General features: G+C 39.2%; 1 protein-coding gene across 1 annotated transcript; it reads left to right on the top strand.

Annotated features, from left to right (window-relative positions):
- The first annotated feature begins 309 nt into the window (after positions 1-309).
- rybpb (RING1 and YY1 binding protein b) lies at positions 310-27,418 on the top strand. Its single transcript, XM_044122262.1, has 5 exons — positions 310-512; positions 1,168-1,293; positions 22,210-22,515; positions 23,228-23,326; positions 25,740-27,418. The coding sequence occupies exons 1-5, from the start codon at positions 487-489 to the stop codon at positions 25,987-25,989; spliced, it is 807 nt and encodes a 268-aa protein (XP_043978197.1). The 5' UTR covers positions 310-486; the 3' UTR covers positions 25,990-27,418.
- Positions 27,419-27,692: the final 274 nt, after the last annotated feature.

Genomic DNA, 27,692 nt, shown 5'->3' with positions numbered 1-27,692 from the left:
CACCTGCTTCAATTTGAGTGATATGTCTGTTTTTGACAAACTTTCTTTACCTTTCTGTATATTACCTATTATTTTAGCTTCATTTTAATAGTCTCGGCTTCTTCTTTGGACTTTTAAATCCCCTCTATTCAGTTGTGACAAACATTTGATTTACCTACACGGATTATGAACAATATCTAAATTGCAGCTCGGTGTCTGCTGGCAATAAGAGCGTGAGTTGGGGAGAGAAGTGTCAAATATCTCCAGTAGTTATTAAAATAGATACTAAATATCCATCTAGACTTTTAAACCTTTGAGGCCGTTGATTGGCCAGCGCCTGGTCACATGACCACGTGCAGTGAGTCGCTGTGCCGTGCCTCGAGCCAGCGCTGAGTGGAGCCTGTCTGCCAACAGCTTCAGCAGCGGCTCTATCTGGATTCTACTTCACTCACTGACAATTAAAGGAAGGCCCCCCTTTCTTCTCATTTTCGAGGATTATTCGTCACCATGGGCGACAAAAAGAGCCCTACCAGGTAATGCGACCGCTCTCGGTCGGTTTAGGTTCGGGTTTGTGCTTTCTGGGATCGAGATTTGGATGCGTTTCTCTCACGCAGAGATCGTTTCTCCCCTTTTTCAGTTGGGTATGCCACAGCTAGCTAGAATAGTGCAGTCACTATGGCGGCTTCTTGTTCCCTGCGAGCCAGTCATTTAACAGACAAAGAGAAATTTTTACGAGGAGACGCCGGGCATTCCATGTAACGCTACTCTGTTTCGACGAAGCCTTTTGGAGGGTCAATGTCGAAATTGGCTTTGTTTGGTATCGGTTTCGCGTGCCGACCCACTAAGCTTCGGTACCGAATTTTTTTATATAGCAGCGCTTCTCAGCCCCACTGCTAGCCTAGCTGACGATACAGTTGGACGCTGTGGATAGTCGCCCGTTTTTGTGTGGATACGTATAACCGAAAGGAGCTCTCCCTGGCCGGGACTCGAACCCGGGGTGGTAATGACAACACCGCTATACCTTTGTGCCCGTTTTGAGCTGTCACAGTTTTCTTCTGTTCTGTTGTTAATTAATGAAACGTGATGGTGGCATTTGTTAACCCAACTTGATCTTTAATAGTTTCTTTTTCTTGTTTTGTTGTTATTGTTTTGTTTGTATATATGTGTATATATGTATCTATATATAAGGCCAAAAAGACAAGCCAAACAGACGGCGGACGACGGCTACTGGGACTGTAGCGTGTGCACCTTCAAGAACACCGCCGAGGCTTTCAAATGCAGCATCTGCGATGTGAGGAAGGGCACATCCACAAGGTAACGTAGTCTCCTTCTCTCCGTCTCTACCTTCTCTCTTCTGTCTGAGCGTCTCTCTTTTTTTCTCTCCTCCTACTCTCATTGCAGCTGCTGCTGCTTTGCATCGCACTTCATGGGAATGACAACTTTGATCACTGCTTGCTTTTGTCTATGAGCGGATACTTGTTGATTGTGGCCGTTGTTCGATCCTGTTTTTTGATTTTTGAAGGCGACAGAAATCGCATCGATGTTATGCATCCGTCTAGGTAGGCTGGTTGGATTGGATTATTTGTACAGTAGAGTATGAGGCTCCATACTCCATAATAGCTGGATGAATACAGTGGTGAAGGATGTCCTTATCGTCATGGTGTGAAACATTGGACGCTTCTACCTGTTGGATTACAGGAGGTTATTGTAATGGTGCAGCAAGTGTGATTTATTACTTTGATGAAAGTATAAAAGAGTCATTTAGCTATACTTTGATCTTGTAATGGTTTCTAAAACAGTTCCTTTTTTAGCCAAAAGGTCAAGCTTATTACCTTTTTTGCTTGTATTGCTGTCAAACACATTATGCCACAGGCTCCTTGAAAGAAGTTTTACAGAATTGTGTGTATGAGATATGTGTGTTTGAAGTTTTTGAAAATTAATATTTTGTTTGATTTTTCTGCAGCTGTCAGTTTGAGCTGGATGACAACCGTGCTGGTGGATTTTTCTGGAGATTTTTGTTCATTAGCAAAGTGGACATTTTGATTTGGGGAGTATTTAGTGAGGTGGTAGTTAAAGGTTCAAGAAAAGGTTGAGGTAATAAATATTAGTTTACTTGTATAGCACTTTTAAAAACAGGTTGAAACTGCACCACAGTTCTGTACAAAGACATAAAAACTATAAAAATAAAACTTCTCTTTTATATCACAACAGAAATTGCAGTACCAGATCTCAATTTGAATGCCAATGAATAAATATAAGTTTTGAACTTTAGTCCTATAACTGCTTGTTTTTGCTAGGATTTTTCTTACTTTTATTCCCTCATAGTTTCTTTTTTACTGAGAGACCTGTCTAATTCCCAGAACTGCACTCAGTCAACGCTTTATCTCCATTCTTAACTCAGCTTAGATGTCCCAGGCGTTTTCCCCCGTGAACCTGATGCAGAGTAGGACTCTGCAACGTCAGCACAAAGCGCCTTCTCTTATGGGAAACTGAGCTTTAAAAACACGGCTGCGTCGCGACGGGATTCCCTTTCGCTTCTTGTGTATGGCAACACCTACTCCCGCTCTGGGAAATGTTTTCTGGTGATGAGTCGCCTGTGCTACAGCTCACTCACATCACTAGTTGCATGTTGATGGAGACAGATGAGTCATGTGTGGTTTTGTTCACAAGTCCCTCTGCTCTAACCTTTTTTTTAGCTGTGGTTTTTACAATAAGTTGCTTGACTGACATCACACAAAACAGGGGAGCGACCCACGTAACTGCTTCACGGTGAACACAGTAGATGGAGTTCAGTCTTATTTCTCTGACTCCCTTCGCCTCCATGCTGTCTTTCCAGCCGCAAGTAATTTAAGACCCTAACTGACAATGCTGGCTGAGCACACTCACAGGAAAGCAGGAAGCTAGCGTATCTCGGTCGCTGTGTTTTGGCACTGGTCTATTTCTCTGGTTTTTTGGGCAACATGGGAACACTTGACATCACTGCAGCGCCTCCCGTTTGATTCTAAGTGTTAACCTTTGATTAATATGGCTGTGTCGTTGTAGGGCTGCCTCTCTTTCTAAGAACTAATTAGCCAGCTTTTCCTCTCCATTTGATGTGTTCAGACTAAGCAAGATGCTCTTAGCTAAATGCTTCACACTTTAAGGCTGTATGGATATTTTGTCCACCATTTTTATCCAAGTATGAATTCATGTATTTAAGTCACAAGTGTTTGCTAATTTCACTTTATCAGAAATATGACTGTAAAAATAAAACCATTTGCTGGACAGTAAATTGTCCCAGATGTTACTGTGTTAAAAGATAACATTGCTTTTTTGAGACCTCTTTCAAGTACAGTAATTTTATTGTAGTTGCGTAATTATGCAAGAGTTTAATGAACCTTAAATTCTAATGAACATTGTAAGATCTGTAAGATATTTCAAATATCCAAAATAAATAAACAAAAAAAACCCCAAATAAAATTAACTATGAAGTCTCTGTAAACAAAATTGTCGTTGGGGAGGAGGGAACACTGATTGAACCAGACTGATGGGAGAATGAGAAAAACAATAAATCATGCAAATGGAAAGTATTAAGTTAGTTTTAATTTATCATGCGATTAACTGATTTGTTGCTTATTGTGACAGACCTAATTGTGACCAACAGAATCAGAATTTCAGAAAGATTTCTTGCTAGTTGTCCTGCCTGTTGCACATGATGTTAAAGAGTGGTCTTTTGTGTCCTGGCAGAACGAGACCACAAGGATTAATAATGAGAGTTGTAGCTGAAGTTTGGCCAGTTTCAATTATAAATTCTACTGGATGGTACAATTTCCAAGAAGATATTGCAGTAACCAATAATGTTGTTCTGAGACCCTTTTCAACTAATATAATAATAATGGCATATTAATGCAAGACCACCCTCTCAAAAAAAAAACAAAAAAAAAAACTTGAATTTCTACTATGAGTGCACCGATTGTAGTTTTCTGGCCAATCACTGGTTACTGATCTTTAAGAAACCTGACCTGTCGATTACAATTAATTATTTGGTTTTAAACATTGCCAAATACAGCAAGAGAGTAACTATTGTTGACAACAAATGTGTGGACATGACTTGGTGTGTGGGTCTGTCAGTCAAACCTCTCTCACAGGAGAACAGTGGTTGATTTTTAGACCTTTATTGAGGTGGATAAGATCGGCTTCACATGCAACTAATACATGTATTAGTTGATCAAAGATCTCCCAAATATAAGAACTCACATTGCAATTTATAGGTTTGCCCTAATCTCTGAAGAAAATTTAACAACATGGAACTGGACAACATTTTAAAAAGTCAAAATAAATAAATACTTTTGTAAAAAAAAATAAAAGTGCAAATTTTCTGGATTAAAGCGAAGCATCTCTTTACAACTGTTGTTTAGATGGAAATGATTTGTCACACAGTTAATTGATTTATATCATACCATGAAAAGCATAATAGTTTTAATTCAGCTCCATCTCTTGCTGACCATTCAGTATCGGCTACAACAGGTAGCAGTCATCTGGTGCCTTTGCAGGGCTCACCCTCTGTAATCCTGAGTTCACCAAGCTGTCTTTTCAGTCACATTCATTTTCAGGTAAATATTTCTATCTCTTCCCATTCACTAGAGTTATTAAAATACCAACATGGGGTTTGATGATGATGATGATGATGATGATGATGATGATGACGACAACAGGGCTACATGTTGATTAGTAGAGAGAGGTTGCATCTGAAGCTGGAATCACAATACTGGTCTTGGCAGTAGTAGGTAGTAGATGATGTGAGCTAATGAATTACGAAGTTATTACCGCATAGCTTCTTAAAACTTTTTGTCTAAATCCTGTCCAATGCTGGACCCAGCTCTTTTTTTTTTTTTTTTTTTGGCTCTAGTGGCTTTTATTTGAAAAGGCTGATAGGAAAGTAGCGTTAATAATAGAAACGGAAGACATGCGGCAAAAGCCAGAAATTGAAACTGCAATGGCCATGTTGAGGACTAAGGCTTCCTTATGTGAGTTGTGCTTAACCCCTGCGCCACCACAGCACCCCCGGACCCAGCTTTATGAGTGTTCCTAATTCAGACCTGGACATCCCGGACGAGGCCTCCCTTTCTACAAATGCACTTGTTGACCTGAAACACAATGCCCAAGCAGGAATAATTTACTCTTCTCCCTTTCTGTCTCATAACAGGAAAAGTGTTTCGCTTGTTTGCACCTGAACGTGCCGCTAATCTAAAAGTTTGTGTAGGAACAAGTGTTTAGCCTGTGTGTTTTTTTGTTTTTTTGTTTTTTGGGGGGGCTGGGCAGAAGAGGTGATAAGTTTACACATCCAGTGGAGTAGCTTCTTGTATTAAACCTTTTCTGGCATCTGAACCTTGTTGCTGTGTGAATGAGTGTGTTGTTGCAGATTAGGTTTGCTGTATTTTACTGTTTGGTATTCACCTCTGGTAGCCTTGGGGCCAAAGGAAAACCATTAGGAGAAGTTTGAAGCTGACTGATGGTGGGGATCACAGGAAGTCTGGAGGTGCCTCAGTCTTTGACTGTTGCACTATTATCAGCCATTTCAACTAGCTTTCATCTGTGTTGTATTTTAAACAGAATGGATTTTTTCCACACATATGTCTGAGAAGCTGAGAGCTCTGACTTTAGTCAGTATTTTATTCAGGAATGTTCTGATCATAATGGTTTTTTTTTTTAAAATCAGTGTTAAATGGTTAAAATGTTTTTCCGTCTTTTCTTGACCTGTCACAATAACAAATTTTGCTGGCTGATATTGCGATAAACAATAATGTTGTTTTTCTGAGACAGTTTTCATGTGATAATGCCATTATATTGCAGGTCCACTAGGCGTGTCACAATAACTAATTTTGCTGAGCAATTAATTGTCTCAAAAATTATTGCGATAAACGATAATATTGTTTGAAGACCTTTTTAAACTGATTTAATGGAAATGACTTAATAATGCATGCGATTTCCTGCCAAAGATAGATACACTTTATTTTCAAAAGAACACTTAACACTGGAACTGATAAAATAAACAAAACAACCAAAAACAAAAAATCAAATGGATTCTCAGTCTCTGTTAACAGAAATGTACTTAAATAAAAACACCAAAGTGGAAATAAATATTGCATTCAACCAAAAGAGTGCAGATTATGAAGTCTGTTTACCATATTGCCCTTCAGTAATCCATCCATCCATCCATTCATTTTCTATACACCCTTCTTCCCTAATGGGGTTGGGAGGGTTGCTGGTGCCTATCTCCAGCTGCGTCCCGGGCGAGAGGCGGGGTTCACCCTGGACAGGTCGCCAGTCTGTCGCAGCCCTTCAGTAATCATTAGATTTCAATAGAGAAAATGGGCACATTGACTACCTGATGCAATAGTTCACACTACACGTTAGTTCACACCTACATTTTCCCCTTATGACAATCTTAGAACGTTGGTCGTTCTAAGATTGTTGCTTGTGATTTTGTAACCGATCATCCTGTGGTGTGTTACAGTAACGCAACCTGTTGAATGTGACAGGTAGCCAATCAGAAAGCGGGGATTCTCCTCTTGCTTTCTGAGGGGAAACTACAGAGGGGAATCTCAAACAGCTGATACTGTGACATATCATCAACCATTGGAGATGATATGTGGAAACATCAACATTAATGTTTATAAAATATTTCGTGCAAAGAATACAGAAATGACGAGGGGAGGAGTTGGAGTGAAATTGCTACACAGTTGATGAACCCGGTAACTTTTCAGCTGTTCTTCGTTAACGTGACATAAATAGATTATAATGATTTTCATTCAGTCAGGACGTTACGCTGACACTAGAGCCTCATGCATTGCAGGTAGATTGTAGTAAAGCATTGATTAATGCCTGGTTTTAAAATTATTATTTTGTGCCCATTGTTGGACAACACGGCAGGATGAACCGATCGAACCGTTATACCTAGGATTTCTGTCGGCTAATGTATGATCTCTCGGGTTTTGAAAATGGGCCGACAATCTGCCGACAGCTCTAAGATGGTGTAGTGTGAACTGGGCATTAAACTAAGGAAATGAGGAAGGGAGGGTCGGTGGAGAGCACCGGAGTTGTTTTTTCATTCAGTGTCATCAACAGAAAGAGAAAAAGGCCGGAAGAGACGATAAAGGCGATAATTAAAATGACGTCGATAGTTTCAATTTATCGTACGATTAATTGATTTTGCGTTTATCGCGACAGGCCTAAGGTCCACCCTTTCAAGGATTCATAAATTTTTATTTTGTACAGAACAATTCACGCTGGAATTGAGGGACATTGTAAATATCTCAAATAAACACAACAACCAAAAACAGTGAATGCAATAGATTATGAAGTCTCTATAAACAAATTTGACATTCAAATACAGTTATATGAAAAAAAATTGGCTCCCTTATTAATCTTAATTATTTTATTTCTAAATATCTGGGTGTTTGCAACAGCTATTTCAGTTAGATACATCTGATAGACACAGTAATATTTCAGTATCGAAATTAGGTATATTGGACTAACAGAAAATGTGCAATATGCATTAGAACATAATTTGATAAGTGCATAAATTTGGATGCCCTTATTTTATTGATTTAAATACCCTTAACTACGTTTCACTAACTTACTGAAACACAAAATTGGTTTGGTAACTTCATTAAGATTTGAACTTCATAGCCCGGTGTAGCCAATCATGAGAAAAGGTAGGGTGGCCTATTGGAAGTTGTTCTCCTGTTTGAATCTCCTCTGAAGAGTGGCATCATGGGCACCTCAAAACAACTCTCAAATGATCTGAAAACAAAGATTGTTCAACATAGTTGTTTAGGGGAAGGATACAAAAAGTTATCTCAGAGATTTAAATTCTCAGTTTCTACTGTGAGGAACATAGTAAGGAAATGGACCACGGGGACAGTTCTTATTAAGCCCAGAAGTGGCAGGCCAAGAAAAATATCAGAGAGACGGAGAAGAAGAATGGTGAGAACTATAAAGGACAACCCACAGACCACCTCCAAAGACCTGCAGCATCATCTTTCTGCAGATGGTGTCACTGTGCATCGTTAAACAATTCAGCACACTTTGCACAAGAAGTAGCTGTATGGGAGAGTGATGTAACTGTTTGTGTGCAAGAATGCTACAACAGAGTCACTTGAGGTTTGCAAAAGCACATTTGGACAAGCCAGCTTCATTTTGGAATAAGGTCCTGTGGATTGATGAAACAAAGATTGAGTTGTTTGGTAATAAAACCGGTATTTTGTATGGCGGCAAAAAAACCCACAGCATTCCAAGAAAAATACTTGCTTCCCACTGTAAAATTTGGTGGAGGTTCCATCATGCTTTGGGGCTGTGTGGCCAATGCTGGCACTGGGAATCTTGTTAAAGTTAGGAGTTGAATGGATTCCACTCAGTATCAGCAGATTCTTGAGAATAATGTTCAAGAATCAGTTACGAAGTGGAAGTAATGCTGGGGATTGATTTTTCAGCAATGTGATACTTTCTACCTTATATAGTTGTTGTAATGTTAACTATTAGTAATAAATCACTAAGTCCCTTTTTCTTTGATATATCGCACATAAGTTTAAGATTTCGTGTTATGTTAACAATTAATACCAACAGTGGTCATTGCCGGTGTGACGTAATTTAGCAACGTGTTCATATATTCCATATTAGAAGTTACGTTAACTGAACAAATTAAGTAGCACAACAAAGCAAAATTCTATCCGCAATCGTTTCTGTTATTTGTCCGTGCATGTGTACAATAAACGCAACAGCTTCCCATTAACAGCTGTGCGCTTTCACGCCTGTGGAGTACTTCACACCTCTGTGGGGTGTGTTAGAGAAAAGTTTCACTCTGCGACCTGGTTTCAAAAAGTGACAGAGTCAGAGACTCTGGTCACTGGTGTCCTGTAAACAAGCGGCTGGATTGCAACAAAATTATGGTTTACCGGAAGATGTGACGAGAAATCTGAATCCATGAACTGAAATGCTGGCTACTCCTTACGGGATCTAAATGCACCAAAGGGATTCCTTGGTAGCATTGAACCTAACTATAGATCCTTACCTCTCATCTGGAGCATTTGACACACCACACCTATTCTGGTTCCCAATGGCTGGTTTGTGGTGTAAATACAAAGAAGCCGTCCAATCTGTCGATGATGTCCTCTGCTTTAGCCCCCCTGGGGAACTATTGGTTGAGTGAGCACCACATCTCTTCTTCTCACTTCACCCTAACGCCTCTCCCTGTTCCCGTCACTTTCCTGCTTTCCCCCTTTTGTTCTCGTCCAACAGTTTTCAACTCACATTTGAAAACACTCCCCACTCTCTTTCTTGTCCTCATGTGCCTTCCTCTGTGTTTTATGAAGACTCCCCCCATTCCTCTCTCTGCCTGTCACACTTATTCACTCGTCTCATCTTTTCTCCCCCCACTCACTGGGTGGAGCACCCTGATTCAACAGCTTTCTCATTGTTTTGTCAGATCGCCAAATTGGCTATTGTGTTTAATCACTCACACACAGTCAAATCCCATGAAGTAATTAGGAACGTTTAAAGCTAGCAATTAGCACGTAAAGATTAGGCCTACCCAGACTTCAGCACAGATGCTGATAATGCTGGATTTTTTCGTCTGAGTGGGGGCTGCCGTCTGCGGAGGGGGTGGGGCATAGAGCCCTGCATTTAGAAATTGAGTGCCAGCATGTTACTCTTATGTAATTCCATTATCCCAGACAATTTGCCATAATGTGACAGTGGTGGAATCTGCAGATTATTAGAATGAGTCTAATCCATCATTGGAAAAGACAGACAAACCTGCACACACACAGTATGTGTTCATACTTTATCCATTCAGTCTCTACTTATTCTTATCTTTCCTGTTTAAAGCATGACGGTGCTGAGAGAAGCAAGTGAACGGAAATAATCTTTACATTATAAAGAATGTGGAGGAATACAGAAAGTTAAGGTAATCTACTTATGTCTACCATCTGGATCAATGAGATTTAATATCCAGGTACCATATCCAGGTAGCTCTTGTTTTCAATTTAAGCTACTAATAAAAAAGTCTTATTCATACATTATTGCAACAAAACTTGAAGGTATATTTTGCTCTAACTAGTCTGATTTTCCTGTGAAGTTATCAGAACTATATCATTATTAAAGCACATTTAACTGAATTCACATTTTTATTCCAATATTTTATTCAAACAGCACAACAGCCTGGTTCAGCTTGAACTATTAAGTCATAGATTAAAAAAACATCAGCTTTGAAGATCTGTACAACACAATTCTTTGATTTGAAGTTTTCAGCATTAGTTATTATAAACTGTCATATTTATAATATGACAGTTATGGCAAATAACTGTCATATTTATAATGTGACAGTTATGGCAAATAACTGTCATATTTTATGTAGTTTAGAAAACTATCCTGTAACAATAATAGCTCACTTTCTAAGTTAACCTGAAGAAAAATTATACAAAAATCTGAAATTATATTCAATTTAATATTAAAGAATTTCTAGTCTATGTATTCAGCTTCAGGCAATCTAATAGATGAACTCACCCGGCCATTTATAGCTTTTGTGTTCATTTGAGCGACAGGATTTCACACCTTCATTTGTCACGCATAAAAACGCATCTTCCAGCTACATACTGCCACGACGTGCTCCGCCACCCATTTGTTGAGGCTGGGATGAGGTGAAATTTATTTTCTAGTTTGTCCGTAAAGATACACTTACATCGACTACAGCGCAGCCGCCTATCATGTTCAGTCTATCCGCTCACCTGTATAAATACAAATACAGTGCTGCCGTTCATTCTGATAAAGGCACCAGTTGTGGGAGGAAAAAGGCTGTCGTACTCAAGGCATTGCACCAGTCATTTTAAGGATGGCTATTGGTCCCCCGAAAAATGATAAAAACCAGGCATTATCGTCCCTCAATAAAATCCTCCCAGACTGAACTTGAAAATTGGACGTTATCCTGCTAACATTTAACTTTGGTCAACAAGTCATAGGTGGAAGTGAGAGTGCTGTGCAACTCAAATAATCACCCGGCCGGAACACGGTGCGCTAAATATTGAGACGTAATTTAATGAAGCTCTGAAGCAGATTAATTTACTTTGTGGAATTTTAATAATCAAGTTACTCAAATCACTCAAGGAATTGTTACAGCCCTAATAAAAAATATAAGTAGGTCAATTATGTTAGCTTGACTTTGATAATGTAAATGTGTAGCTCTGCTGCAGAATTTGGTGGTTCAGTTAAAAATAAAAAAAGCGACACAACTCTGACATATCATCAGTAGAGAAGGTGTTTAAATTAGCTTATACCACTGTGTTTAGGCTATCACTTAAGTGATATTATTATTACATAATAACATTAGTACAAACATTATTTATTACTAATGCTTCATAAATAAACATTAAGCCTGAAAATATAAACTGAATGTTCTGTTCTTTGTGTGTGGAAATATTTACGTGTTTTTTAACACACAAACTCTGGAGCTGTTGTCCATTGCACTAAATAAATCATTTCTACATCTCCAGGCTTCATTTTAACAAAATTGTTTTACAGCATCACTGTGTGTATGTATGAGAAGTAAAGGACAACAATTTTTTCCCTCAAGTGTTGTCCGTAAGCGTAAAATCTTCAGATGTAAACAATAACATGCAATGTGGCTGTAGGCTACATGAGCTGCAGTCTTTCATTGGGAACTGCTTACTGTTTACTATGCGGTGGAAGCTAGCAGTCAAAAGCGCATGAACCTTCAATATCATGCTAAAATCACAGCGCCTAACTTTGGCAAATTAGAATGTACTTTTATAGGCATAAGCTTATTATCTGCAAAAACAATTATCGCCTTGGCTTGCAAAATTTCAACAAACCTAGTGCCATTAAGTGGTTAGAGCAGGAACCTGCAGTGTGCCAATTATATCCAATCTGGTTGCAATTGCGCAAATACCCCTGTTTTGAGAAGCTGTGTTTTAGCTCCTATGTTGGTTACTTTAACTTTTTATTTAGTTTTTCATTCATCTAATATGAGAGAGAATAATAACTGTCATGAAATAACTACAAAGAAAAGTTGTTCAGACTGATACACGATTGTATTTTTATAGCGGAAAATTTCAATAAGAAATTTTTAATAAAAAACAAAATCGCTGCGGCTTATTTTGGCCAGACATCAGACAACTACAGCTGACCCCAGTTGTGTCAGCAGAGCTGCTTAGTAAATTTGGAACTTTTCCTCAATCAATATCTGAAAATAGCTCCAGTTTCTAGGCAGCATTCCTGTTTAAACGCAGCCTAAACTTTGCCGTATCTACCACGGCTGTTTGTCTGGTTTTATTTTTTAAACAAATTCCAAAAGCATTTTCATTGAACAAAGGGCAGTATGACTGCAGAACAAAATAAAACTGTGAAGTTGTCTCTTTTACAGATCATGTGAAACAAGCAGCAGGATGGGGGGAATAGTAAGAATATGTGGGACAGTAGAGTTAATGAGAGGAATGGTGAATGAAAACAATGGAAGTCAAATATTTGCTTCATCGCTGATTATCCAGACATCACTTCCCCTTCTCTCTCTGAAATCAGACAGTCTGCCTCAGTCTCTGCTCCTGTGAAGCACAGATAATGATCCTAGCAACCAGCATGTTGAACAGCTCTTACAGTCATAGCATAAGAGCTGGCATATCTTTCAATGACCTTATCTACTGAAATATATTTGCTCTATCCAGTGTGTTCAGTAAATGTGCTTTACTCTCCCATCTTCCCCTCTTCTAGTTTATCATTTTAAAGTTCATCAGTAAATACAGAGAGTTGAGACTAGTAAGCAACAAGGAAAACCACACAGGAATTATTTGTTTTTTAATTAAAGTGTAAAATCACAGTTAATACCCAACAGGGACCACTGATTGAACAGGTCAAATGAGTTTGCTTTCCTATTGTGATCTAATTTTCTCAAAACAGCTAAATAATTTAGTAGCTACTGTTAAATCAGTAATATTTCTCGCTTCTTGTTAAACGCTTAGGGGAGGAGGTAGAGAAGTGACGGAAATATTAAGTCTTCTAAATCCAGCCTGCAAGGGGCAGATGAAGGGAGCAATGTTTAATGCCTCTGGGCAGTGGGAATGATTGAACAGAGCTTATAGCCCGGGGCAGCTCTTCAGGTGCTGCTCTCAGTCGGGCTCCCTGGGACTCGCTCACCTTCCGCACACATGGCTGGAGCTGACAATGCTCCTTGTGTTGACCTCTCTGACAACTGATGCCCCACTGCAATGTATTCCTGTGACTCTTATCAAAATTTGTTTTTATTAATAAAGTTGTGATAAATTCAGATGTAGAAATGAAACTACAGAAATAGTTTATTTGTGGATAACCTCACAATTTGTAGGGTTTGGTGCTTTTGTTGCTAAATTTGAGTTTTGGATTGTTGATGAAGCGTATGATCACCAGTCTTTGGGCAGCTCTGTGCTCGGCTCCCATTATCTTTCATGCTGTTGGAGGGGAAGGCAACATGTGTTTCTACATATTGACCAAGGCGTAAAGCAAGTGTTGACACAGATGAATGCATGTTGATAATCATCTAGAGGGTTGCCAGCGCGTCATAGTGAGCTGCTGTAATCAAACGGAAACCCTGGGGCATTGTTATGTTAGATACTAGAGACATGCATGCGCTCCAGGCTCAGGCTGCGTTGTCTTTGACTGGCACAAAGCAGATTCCACCAGATGTAGGTGCTGATTTTTCCAGACAAGTGTTTTTTTTATTATCATTTTACTTCTCAGATCTTCTTTTTGTGCCCATTTTCAGAATCTGGATAAGAAGATATTTTTCTAATGCTTCCCAGGCTGTCCTTGGTTTGGAGAACTTTGTCTCCCGCTCTCTTCTTTGCTCAGCTGTCTGCGGCTGCATTCATTCAGCCTGGCAAGGAATAATTACTTGTCCTCCATACAACACTTGAAATAAAAGAGGGCTTTCCTTTGCCTCTCACTCTCTGTTTATAGCACACTCTTCATCACTCACTCACACATGCTCAAGTGTTCTCCACAAAATACTTGAGTATCGAGGAAAATTTCTTATCATTATTCAATCAATCAGAACCTAATTCCAATTTTAAAAAATTATCAAAAGGTTTTGAATTGTAATGAAATGTTTTTTGTAATAATGAGACAAATTTGCCTCCATATACAATCAGAGAGAGACTAATTTAAATTTTTGTAATGTAATATTTTATTTTTGAGCAAAAGATTTTGTCTTGTTATTGGCAAAACAAACTCTTAGTTTTAACAGAAATCTTTTGTTGCAATTCTCAAATTTTTGGTTGGATTTGAGATGTTTTGATCACAATATTTTTTTGATTGGATTTAGTTTTTGTTTGACTGAATGATAATGACAAATATACCTTCAATAAATTTCTCATTCTACAAGCTCATCACAATTTTTACAATTTTCATCGCAGTTTATTTTTTTAATCAAAATGAGTTTTTATATGTTTGACTAATACTAAAAAAATGACCTCAGTTAATTTGTCTCCATTACATCTACATGTCTCATTTCAAAAATTATTTCATTACAATTAGAAATATTTTGATCACTATTTATTTTTTTATTGATACCAGTTTTTGTTTGAATAATAATGAGACAAATGTGCCTCCGTACTTGAGCTCATTGTTTTGGACTCTGTAGCTCTGAAACACAAACTGGAGCTCTTCTCCCCGAAGCCGTGCAGCTGAACGGATGAGCGTCCGTCTCAGTCATGGCCCAGACACGGAGCGGGGTGCTAACCACGGGTGTCAGGATGACTAAATCAAGAGCTTTTAAGCATGATGATGGTTATTTCAGGGGCGCCCTGCCGAGGGAGTCTCCCCCACTCCTCTCACCCCTCTAGAGGAGTGAACCTTGGAAGAGTTGTCAATCATTGCTCTATTGTTTTGCAAAGGGAGAGCTAATATACTGTAAGCACTTAGTGGGAAATGAATCTACACACAAATACACACACATTCTCCAGCAATATTTTGGCAGCTGTAGGAAGTTGAAGCAATTTCTGCACCTGGGGTTCACTTGTGCTGCTCTATCATTTTCAGCTCTTCTTGTGCTCTTTAGATGGCTCCTATTTGCCTTCTCTGATGTTTTTCACAGTTTCAGTTAAACTGTAATCTAATTAGCACATGCTTAGCTATACATTGAGTCATTTATATATCAGTTAGGACTATTTTAAAGTCAAGAGCACCACAGCTTAATAAAGAAAAAGTGGAACACACACAGGGCAGGATGCTCAAGCTGTGGTAATGACTCTCAGGCCAGTGCTGTGCCAGGCCATTAGATGTGGTCAGTTAATAAATATTGGTGGCTTTATCATGGGAGCTGCAATTTATGTCGTGGGAGATGCAACCTGTGGTTGACTTGGCTCTGAATCACACGGCAGCAAACAACGAATGCCTCCGCCATGCACCCCCACCTCCTGATGACACAAATCTAAAGCTCTGACTTGTCCTCTGCTTATCAGTCACTCATTCACACAGCCTCTTCAACTAACCGCTCTTTCTGCCAGACAGTTATTGCTGCTCCTGTGGGCTGACATACATTTATTCACAGCTGTTTTTTTGTTTGATTATCTTTTGAGAAACATTTCTTTCTCTAGAGATCCATGGTATGGGAACTTGTTGCTCTAGTAACCTCTGAAAGCTCTTCTTAATAGTTTCTAATGCAGTTTGATATTTAGATGTATTTTCAGTCCAGTTCAAAATAAGACTTTCCTAAGGGGTCTGGTTAAATATCATGAATCACTTGAGTATTGTTTACTGTGCCTTGAACAAGTATTTGTATCCTTAAGCTTTTTGCATTTTGATAATGTGTTTTATTGAAGTTTAATGTAGGGCTAGAGAATATGACTGAACAATAAGGACATAAGGGTTTTGTAGCAGATTATTGATAATTGAATGATTGATGTTTTTTGGATATCTGAAATGTTTCCAAACTGGTGGTGTAAAGCTTTCTTGTTTTGTTCAGTTTCCTCTCCAGCTGTGGTACAAATTTTTTCCTTTCATTCGATGCTTTTGTTTTTTTATTTTTAAGCAGTTATGAGGCATAATGGCTAAACGTGAAACTGCTGCTGCGCAAGTTACTCAGCAGGTTTTTGGTAGGCAACCAATGAGAGAATGAGTTAGTTGATAACCACCCAACTTGCTTAGTTTGCTGTGAGAAATTGAGTGACTGAAGTCTTTCCTCTACTTGCATCCCCCAGAATTTCATGTGCCCACTATCTATTGGGCATCTTTTAGCTCAACAAAATACACAGATGGAACACTAAAGACAAGAGAAATATTTAAAAGACTGAAGCGGCAATTTTGTTTGAACAGTTTTAAGTGTGACTGCCAGAACATGCTTATGCTGCTGGGATTTCTGACACATACTGTGAAAACTCAATCTCGCAAGTTGGGTGGTTTGTAGATGAACCCCGATTCAAACCCTGTATGTCAGGGAAAATTCTGAGCTTTAGGAGTCTGACACAAGCAGTGTATCTTGGCCTTTACTGTGGGAACGATGTGTTCAGGGTGCTGTCAAGAATTAGTTTTCCTTCTGTTTTAGTGCTTTGCATGTACGCCATAAAGTTCTGATCTTGTTTAACCAGAGCTCCGTCTGTCTCGTGTTTGCTGTTGTCCCGATATGATTTAAGGAAAATTGTACTTATTATGGCTTCCTTGCAACGTTTGTGCTTGTTGCCACATTCTTAATACCAGTGGATTGCTACAGATTTTGCAGTGATCCACAAACTGAGCTGTGGACTGCTGCAGCTCCTCCAGAGGTTATGAACTGTTTAAAAACCTCTAGACCCTTATTCCTGATGCGTGCTATATTGTGAAATTGTCATGGTTTTGTAGGTTCACTAATGTTCTCCAAATAAACTCTGATCCCTTTACTTTAGGGATGCTCCCATCCGGTTTTTTGCTGCCGATTCCGATACCAATCATCCATGAGGCCGATCTCTGCTGTTCACCGATCCTTGCTGATCGCCTGGAATGGCTATTAATTTTTTATTTTAGATATAAATATGTTATCTTGCAAAATGGAAAAATGATCTCGCAGCAAATTCACCTAATTTGGACATAATAGACATATTTTAATACATATCTAAAATCTTTTTTTTTAAGTTACATGCTCAGCTTTAAGCAGCTATTCGGTGTGTGAGTTCTGTCTGGTGGAGGTTGAGCGGCGCTGCGTCTGTGAAATATTACTACCAGTAGCGCGTAGCGGCAGTTCAAGAGTGAGAGCAGAACCAGCGTCTTACACCGCCAGCTCAAAGACTTGAATTATTTTTTGGGTTATTTGTTTAGCTTTCTGACCGTGATGGTGAGTGTTGGTAGTTGAGCGCTGTTTTATCTGCTGTCTGGCCGCTCCGGTTGTCCTTTTTTCTTGCATTGAGCCTCCATGTACCCAAACTCCATCAAGTTTTTATTTTTTAAATACCATATTAGACTCATTGTGTTGATGCCTTTTCACGTGCTTCACCCCCCAGGTGATTTTTTTCGCCACAACACGCAAATGTCACCATTCACTCTCAGAGCGTTATAGTTCCACATGGCAGGATTTGTTGCTGTCTGCTTGCGCAGTGTGAAGGAAAGAGGAGATAAGCAGCACACGCAGGCTGCAAAGTGAGATAAATGTAATCGCTTTTGGTGATCGGCAACAAGAGATGGTGATCGGTGATCACACACTTTTTCACGGAAATTGGCCAATTATGATCGGTGGCCAATTGATTGGCACACCTCTACTTTAATTGTACATAAAGGAAATCCATGTACAAACCAATATGTTGAAGTAAGAAAATGTTGGATATAATGTAATTTTCCTTAATCTTTTCACAATTATCTGTTACGTTATCCTGGTCTACAACATAAAATGAGACTATATGGAAGTTTGTGGTAGAAATGTGACAACATTTTGTGAGACGTTCAACAGACTTAAACACATTTTCTGAGGTGGTTAAAGTCTGTAATAATTAATTATTTTATAAAGGCACTTTTTTAGAATCCTTAGGTGGAAGGTAGCTAAACAAGCTACTAAAAAGACTGTTGTAATTTGTTAAAAGTTGTAACAAATTGTAATAGTGATTATTCTCATCATTATCTGATGAGAATAATGAATATAGAATAGAAAAATATTTCACTCCCATGCTCTTAATCCCTTTCATGGAGGTTTCACACAGAGCAACAGGTAGAAAAACCCCAGGGTTCTGCATCTGATGGATCAACTGCCAAACACTCATCAGTACTCACTGCAGCTCACATTATTGTTTGGTGTGTAGCGCAAATGCTACAACATGATGCTCCATTATTCCATAATTGATTGCCTTCTGATGAGTCGTGTGTCCCCTCCTCCTCTCTAAGGAGGCTCTTCTTAAGTGACTACCAGCTCTTGGGGAGGGTTTTCCAAGAAACGCGCTGAAAAATTTCTAAACGAATGCGGAGGATCAAAGTCCTCTACCGAGAAACAGAGAGATGTGGAGAGAGTCAGTTAGTGAAAGAACTTGAGAATGTTTTGAGAGCAAAATTGAGTAACCGGACTGTCATCAAATCGAAACACTGAGGCTAACCACTTGCACAGCTGTATGAAAGCCACTCTCAGCAGAAAGCCACTTAAAACAGAATGTGAAGTTCTAATATCTTCAGCAGCAGCTCTTGTTTATCTGGAGTGATGCTCGAATCAGACAACTTTCTTCAACTCTCAGCTCTTTATTTGACTGCAGATTTGCAGGTAAACTGGAGGTGAGAAGATCAAGGACTCTTCTATCCTTGGATATAGAAAAATACTTGCTGATTTTCTATATCCCAGCTAGCTTGTGTGTCTAAGCTAGAATTTGAAGGGTTTGGTATACATTTGATTCTCCTGATAAGAGGCTAGCTACTTCAGCAGCCCACAGGTGTTGGTTTGATGCAGGAACTCAGCAGTGGTTCCTTTCTCTCCATGGGTTCCTAGTTGCTGGCTGCAGTTTGGGCTGTGCAGTTAGCCTCTCCTCTCCCCTGAGGGGTCTCCACAGATGTTGCCAGCTGGTGCCCATTATGTTGCAGGTGTGTGTGTATGAGTGTGTCTAAGCCCAGATGTCTGGATTAGTGCAGAAGTGTTCATACTCGGTGATGCAGAGATGCTCTGACCAAATACAAAACATGATGTGTTGGATGATAACTAAGGTCTAGTTCACATGTAGTCAGATATCTGAGGAAACAAATACATGTTTAGGTCTTCCAGTGTTCTGATTGTCAGTGCTGTCTCTTCAGATTTTCCTACTGTAGCACGGATAGATAGCCATGTGTATATCATGCTACCATCATGTTAACAATCTGAAAACTATAGCTGTTTGTGTTAATGTTAAATATCATTTGATAACATTCTTTAAGTGACTAGACTGAAGTGGAAGCTACAGTCCAGCCACGGACGAGACTGAGGATTACGACATCCTGGAACGTTTAAAATGAAAAGCTATCACAGATGGATGCATTATTATTAGAATATCCTATCTTTATAAAAATATTTTACATGCAGAGGTGTTTCTAAGAATGACACAGTATCAGACAGGGGAAACAAGTTTATGTTCAAATTAAATTAAACACAGACATCTATAGATCACTGCATGCAATCCATACGTTGCACGGCAGTCTTTAGCAAATGCAGCGTAGCCACAATGTGTTCACTGAGCTGCGGAAGTCACTGTACACCTGAAATGATAGGATGTAATTATTATACACTAATATTACACCGTAGACATACACAGCTTCAATCTCACATAGTATCGCTACCAACATACTCTATTTAGCACGATTTAATAAAAAAGGGTTATTACACCAAAATATTTTAAAGAATAGGGACAAAATAGCCCACAAAGCAACGTATTTTGTCCTGATTAACATAGCTGACACCAATTCATCTTTACAGTGTACAGGCAAACCAAAGCCATTTCTAAATATGTTTACAAGCTGCCTGTCATGTAAACTTAAAACATAAAGAAATACAGCAGCTTAATGAAAGCAGGCAGGATGTATTTCTAAATCTGCTGAGTAAGCAGTATGTAGCATAGTATCGATATGTGCATTACCACAAGGTAGGACGGATTCATGGGTAGCACGAGTAGTTAGAACACCGGTCTTTCATTAACATGAAAATTCAGTTTTATATCCCCCCAAAAAATATTTTGAAAGACCAAAATGGAGATTTAAGAAAACTCTGCTTTTGTGTTTTTGTGTGTTCATGGGAAAACGGGCTGTAAGGTCCATTTATCGCATTACAGTCTGCAACAAATAAGGCACTAATATATCTACATATTTGCTTTGTTATGATTTCCAATCAACATTATCTTGTGTTTTATTAACTTTATTTATGGTATTTAAAAGTATTCAACCTATTTATCCATACAAATGAACCTCTATGTTTAATTCCTGCCAAGAAGTCGTGGTTGTTTTGAAGGATTCTGATTGGTTGACAGAATTTTACTTTTTTGCTGCACTGCCCCATGTAGGTTTGGCATGTTTAAAACACTGAGGGCTGGATTTGTTAGGATTCATGTGGATGAAAACTTTTCTGAAACCAATACAATATCTTTTTTTTTTTTCTTCTATTAAACGATGTGGCAGAGATATTCATTTTTATAAAGACTTGGCTACATGTGCACAAGGTGTGCACTTAACCTTGTGGTGAAACAAGATGGTGACAGCATCACAGGGGATCGTGGGAGGAGCTAAATACTGGAAAAATTCTGAAAGACATCCTTATAAGTTTGAAAAGTGAATGATGAGAATTAATTCAATCAACCAGTAGATCTGATTTAGATCAAAGCATATGGTAGTATGGTCTAGTCTGAGTCTGGAAAAGACTCATAGTCTGATTCCAGTTTGATAACAGATTATCAAACTCCTTTAATACAATCTGACTGAATCTTTGGTGTTTTGCAAAGGAGAATGGGCCAACATGTCAGTTTAAACTAAGAAAGATACCAAAAGTAGGGGTGCACCAATAAATCAACCCCTATTTTCTCGGTTTTGAGAGATCAAGAATCGTCCAATGCTTAAATACAAAAATAAAAATCTTATCACTGTTCCTACCTATTCCAGCAAAGGTCTGAAAATCAGCCACTGTCCTTTTTCGCTCTGCGACGAGAAAGGGATGACTGACAGAACAGCCCACAGGACGCATACTGGATAACAATACTTACCAACTTTGTGGTTATATGTGGCGACTAATCAGACAAAAAGAAATGGTATCGGCCAAAATTGGCATTGGCAGGTCGGGTTTTTTAAAGTTTGGTCATCAGCTAAAAAACTGCAATTGGTGCCCAAAGTGTTTCTGTGAAAAACTGACAAAGTTTAGCTGAAAACAAATGCTTCTCAAATGTTTAGTTTTTAAAATTTGACAATTTTGAAAGCTATGCATCATTTTCCTTCTAATTCACAATTATAAACTACTTTGTGTTGATTTGTAACATGAAATCCCAGTAGAATAATAATAATCAGTTTTATTTGTAAACCTGTCTATATCTCCAATTGAAATCTGAAAGGGCTCATTCACATACTGTTGATGACAAGCTACTGGATTGTAGCTACAGCTGCCCTGGGGCAGGCTGACGGAAGTGAGGCTCTAAACTTTTGTGCCATTGGCCCTTCTGACCCACACCAGCAGGCAAGGTGGGTGAAGCAGGCGGACCAGGAATTGAACTGATTGCACTGTTTGCACTGATTGCGGGGCAAACTCCTACCACCGTCACCCTAAATACACCAAAGTTTGTGGAAAAAATGATATAAACAATTTTGCAAGATGTCATACTTCCCTACAGTTGGTCTTTGCAGAGCAGAATGAGGGAGAGGTCACAGTTTCTGTGTGGACATTCTAAATGTGCCAACATAGCAGTGTGATTAGAGTTCAGGAGTGCACTGTGGTTGCTAGAAAGCAAACACCGTGACTGACTGAATCTCAGTCTGTGACAAACAGGGCCAACCCTGTAGTAATCAGATTAGAGAACCTTTGTGACATTCTGCCAACTTTCCACCTTGTGATCCCGTGCATTTGTTTTATTACGGCCGAGTTAAAGAGCTTGCCTTCAAGACAGAGCAGGTGGTTACAATGCTAATAAGCAACTCTACAGCTAGGACTAGGTACCTGTGTTTGTTCACCCCTGTCTGCTGCAGTGTGACCATGTTGCTGCTTGACGAGGGTCATTCCACTGCGACAGTAATCCATATTTGTGCCTTGGATTTTCTCCACAGGAAACCCCGGATAAACTCCCAGCTTGTCGCCCAGCAGGCAGCTCAGCAGTACACCATGCCTCCCCCACCCAAGAAGGACCGGAGAGAGAGAAGCGAGCGCACGGACAAGGAGCGTCTACACAGCGAAGGAGAGCGGGCTGGTGGGGAAGGACGCCCCGAGGGAGAGCGCCCTGAGAGCGTTGCACCTGAGGGGGACCTCACCGAGAAGGACAAGAGCGAGATAGAGCAGCCTGTCAAAGACAAACCTGACAGGGAGAAGGACATCATCCCAGCTGTCACAAAGAAGCCCAGCAGCAAAAAGACCAAGTTAGTGTCAGAGTTAGTATGCTGGGTTGTCACTTTGGCATAATCAATGCGTCTATGTGTCATAACTTTCCCCAGCTGAAGAGAAACAAAACTGAAATTATTGTCCAAGCATTAGAGAACCATATTCAGGCGTTCATCTTTTGTCGCATTGATTACCTGAACAGATAGATCACATCACTACAGTTCTAAAGTCCTGCCACTGGCTCCCTGGAGCTCAGAGAATAGACTTTAAAATACTGCTTTAGGTTTATAAATCACTGAACGGCTTGGCACCAAAATACATTAAAGATCTGTTGTTGTATCAACCTTTCAGAGCACTCTGGCCTTCTGGTTCTGGCCTGCTTTGCATGGAGAAATAGAATTCAGCTTCTGTGCACCCCAAATCTGGAACAAACTTCCAGAAAACTGCAAAACAGCCAAAACACTGAGTTCCTTTAAGTCTGTACTTAAACCTCAACTGTTTAGAGTTGCTCTTGAGTAGTGATAAGTGGAACATTGATGAAGATATTTGTGTATTTGCGTGATGATTTGGATGATGACATTTGACAAAATGTAATGTTTATTGCTTATTTACTAATTGGTGACTGTATGATGTTTTTATGATGTAAAGCACTTTGAGCTGCCTTTTTTGCTAAACTAGACTACCCAGATAAACTTGACTTGTGGATGCAAGTTTTCCATAACTCCTCACCTCACTTCTGTTTTCCCGCAGACCCAAATCGGACAACAATCAGAGTCCTCCAAGTGACAAACAGAGCATACAGTCTGGGAAATCAGCAACAAAGTCCAACAAGAACTCTCACATTTCCAGGTAAGCAGTAAGCCTTCTAATGCTCAGCACACAACTCACTGCACTTCTGGTTAATGAAACTCATCCTGTAAAGAGGTGTGGAAACGTGAAGTGATTCACAATTGATTTCTTATACTAAACACCCACTCTTTTTTTTCATGCACTTGTTCTGACTCTTCATGTGTCACCCAGTGAGTTCAGTAATCTAGTAACCACCTGCATGATGCTGGTACGCACCCTCACATACCCTGGGACCAGAGATGTCTGATTTTTGATTTTTAGTAAAGCTTTTTAGATTTCCATAATCGATTAAATGCTACTTAAAAAATTAACATATTATTCTGACTTATTGAAAAATTAAAAGTGTACATTATTTCACTATTTTGTCTCCTCCGTGCTATGGAATAGAAGTATCTGTACATTTAAAATGTCATGCTAGTCTTTTTTGTTCGCTATCATTTTGACCAAAAGCATTAAAAAAATCGGTCATGTTCTATTTTTACCCATCAAATTCTAAACATATTAACATTAGGCTATTTAGTTGGATTTTTATGCAATTTAGTTAATATTCACCTAGTTGAACCGTCAATCCAGATCCATCACACATAGAGCACATGAACACATCTAACTTTTTCTTCATAGTGACAAAAATCACTGACTGTGGCTCCAAACACTTATAACTGAAATTAAAAGACTAAATAAATTACAAGCACTTCACCTGCTGGCGTTTGAACGCACAGCACCTCATAAATTCCTCCTGGTTTGCATCTGCAGAAAACTCTGCGCTGGTTCATCAGTCAGTTGAATCTGTCTGGTCCAAACTGATCGATTGAACTCTAAAAGTTCTTTATCCTGTGTGCGGTCCGGGTGTGCGCTTTTACGAGGATTTTTTAAATTAATTTTTGCATGGTTTTGCTTTCCCGAAATGGACAGATGTTACGTCTGCTGTGCTCCTCCTGAGCGCCGCTCTCCTTGTGGGCAGCTCCATTTGTTAAAACCGCTGGATGAGTTAAGTTTATTTCTTAGCAGCATTGCTTTTGCAGCTCACTGCACATGTTGCGTTCTTATTAACTTCTGCACCTTTATTTATTTCCTGAAGATAAACTGCCAGCTCCTCTGTTTAAACTATAAATGGATTAACACAACATTGAAAACTCTTTGTTTTCTCTGCTCTTTACTGCAGACTGGTATTAAACGTGTCATTTCTACCAAAAGATTGGAATGTGCCTCTGAATCAGACGCTCCAAAGCGTCCGGTCCATAACTCTTCAACACTGTCAGCTCCTGGTCAGAAAGATACATTTGGTTCAGAGTCCATGAGATGATATTCAAAAAAGATTTTTTTATTAATTGATTTTAGTTGCCTCTGTGATAAACTCTTTGCATAAAATCTATAATTCACATCAGTCAAGGGTGTGAATTATAACTTGTCAAATGGCTTCAAATTTTCCTGTCGTTTAAAAAAATTTAGATTCTGTTAACGTGACCTCTGAACAGACCTATGGGATTAGCACTGGTGCTTGAAATCCTTGAAAATGTTTGCATTTAAAAAAGGTGTTTTTAAGGTTTGGAAAATGCTTGATTTTTGTATGAAGTATTTGAAAGTGCTTAATATTCACATTGCACTGTTTTGTAATAAAGTTTTAATTAACTTTTAGGAGACAAGCCTCCATACAGAAATTCCAGTGATAATTCTTATGTTCAAGCATTTCATTTGAGCAGGAAGATCATGTACCATAACACAAACTGATTTGTTCAATGTAGTGTATATTTAACACTTAATGCTATGCCCAGTCATAACAAATGCAGAAAAAAATGACTCCTTGTCAACTACTCAACTATACAAGCTTATAAGTTATTCTAAATAAATGAAGCTAAATTTCCTGTGTTGATATTCTCACAACATTCCTTTTAAAAGTTCTGCCAGTCTTTCCTTCTGATCTGATTCAAATAGTAAACTCATTCGTCTCATCGGTTGTTTTCACCCAGGCTTCAAAAACAACAGTGATCAAACCACTGATTAAAAAGAACAATCTGGACAACTCACAACTACAGAATTACCCTGTTGTAATTCAACAGTGCAAAAGTCAATCTGGAACCTTCCATTCATCAGCAAAAACAGTGTTTCATCAGTTAAATAGCTTCCTAATGATAACCAAACGCTTTGATATCTTTCAGTCTGGTTTCCGTAGTTTCCAGTCCACTACTCAGTTGTTACACATTGTCACCGATACCCAATCTAGAATTTTTTGAAATTTCGGGACAGATTGTTGCGCCTCTAATCGGCACAATCTAAAAGATGACAGATCAGGACTGGCAGTCTAATTTTGCTCATCAGTCTTTTTTTTTCCCTCTGTGAAACTGTAAATGTGTTTTTTTTTTTTTTTTTTGTTTGTGTTTTTTTTTAAAGCGTTTCTGTTTGTGTGCGCCATCAGGCCCAAGCTGAAGAACATTGATCGGAGCACTGCCCAGCAGCTGGCCATCACCGTAGGCAATGTGACGGTGATCATAACGGACTTTAAGGAGAAGACCCGCTCCTCATCCACGTCTTCATCCACCATCACGTCCAGCGCAGGCTCTGAACAGCAGCATCAGAGCTCTGGCTCCGAAAGCATGGACAAAGGCTCGTCGCGTGCCTCCACCCCCAAAGGGGACCTGTCTGTGGGGCACGATGAGTCATTCTGAGCGCCTGCTTCTCTTTTTTTTTTGTGTATCCCCATTGCCTCCCAGTGCTTCACTCCCCCTCTCCTCTTCGCCCATACATGTGGACACTATGGATCCCATTGAAGGTGGGGGGTGAAGAGGAAGTTGTCATCATTTCCCATTGCTGCTCTGCCCTCCATTCCATGATTTCCCCCTGGATGCTGAGCGGAGCCGGCTGGATGAGAGACAGTGTGTGGCGCCTTTTAAGGGGAAACAAACTAACCTGTGTCGTCCTGGCCACAGGGATTAACCTCCCTCCCCTCCTTCTGGTAGCATCCAAATACTTGTCTGTATTGTTTTATATTTGTACGTGGGTGTGAGGCTAAGTCTTTGTTTTTTTTTTAGTTTGTTCTGTTTTTCTAAAGAAGAAATCTCTGCTGGGCACAATAACCACCACCATTTGAATAACTATTATTACCCTTATTTATTACCTGTTGCACCTATATGCTTTGATATTTTCTGATTTTTACATTCAGGCTTTTGCTGCGTAGCTCTGCTGGTTGATCAGTGTTTTCACTACATTAAAAATGTTAGGATTACACACACACAGGTGCTAGATACACTGTGAAGTGATTCTACAGATCTGGGAGTCCCCATTTTTTCCTCAATGTGAGAAAGTGCTTATGAATCAAACTGTCCTCCACATTTCTCAACAGCACTGTGGAAACCTCAGCAATTTTTTTTATTCTCTAACCGGCTTGACTCCCATCTAGTATGCTCTCGCAGATTGTACAATACCTTCTGTCTTCTCACTGTACAGTGTAGGCTGTTGTGTAAAACACTAAAAGCTGTTGATATTTTCTGCATTCCATGCTTCACACGTTGAGTTTGGTGGCTGAAGGTCAGAGTTTGGAGTGGCCACGCTTCCTGATTTCTTTGGCTGAAGGATGCAGTTCTTGGTGAAACCAAGTCACACTGTAAAAGCAGACCTTATGGTGTCAAAATTTAATAATTTTAATTATTTTTGTTGTGGTCCTGAAGACAATGTTTGGATCTTCATCTTCTTCACACGGAAAGTGCATGCTAGGAAAGTGAAAAAAAAAATCTGATTTGACAATTCAATTGACTTGTCTTTTTATGTGTAATAATTTAAGACTCCTGTCACTGAAGGCAAAAAACATGACAGTACTTATTGGAATGCAAATAAAATTTTATTGCAACAAGGCTTAATATAAGGATTTTAAAGAACTTTACACCTTAGCTGAGAATAGACCAACATAATTTCGTTTAACCTGTAAGAAATTGTATAAAGAATAAATGTGTATATGATATCTTAGTTTTATTTATTGAAGGACCAAAGGAATTTCATAATGACATGATACATAGACAGATGAATAACAATTTGAAATGCAATTATCTAATGTGTGAGATGAATAACAGTTTAAATAAAGACTAATATAATCCATGTAAATGGTGTTCTTATTGTACACTCAGTGTCTCTGTGTGTGGCTAACCCGGCGTGGGGAGAGGGGGAGGAACGGGCTGCTGTACTGTAGACTTTTGCCTTAATGGAATAAGAAAAAACAAAAGCTTCATTCTTCTTGACTAAAAGCTGAGTTAAAGTCGCGCTTTTGAAAGTTTGTGTTCAGCGCGCGAGACAAGCCATTTGGTACTGCGTTTATAGTTGGCGCGTACAAAGTAGCCGTATGCTCCTAAAATGAGCCTTCATGGAGGAATTACATCAA

The sequence above is a fragment of the Gambusia affinis genome, linkage group LG07, assembly GCF_019740435.1.
Source record: "Gambusia affinis linkage group LG07, SWU_Gaff_1.0, whole genome shotgun sequence".
NCBI lineage: Eukaryota > Metazoa > Chordata > Actinopteri > Cyprinodontiformes > Poeciliidae > Gambusia > Gambusia affinis.
The sequence above is the reverse complement of the archived record's forward strand: the minus strand, read 5'-3'. Positions and strand labels throughout refer to the sequence as shown.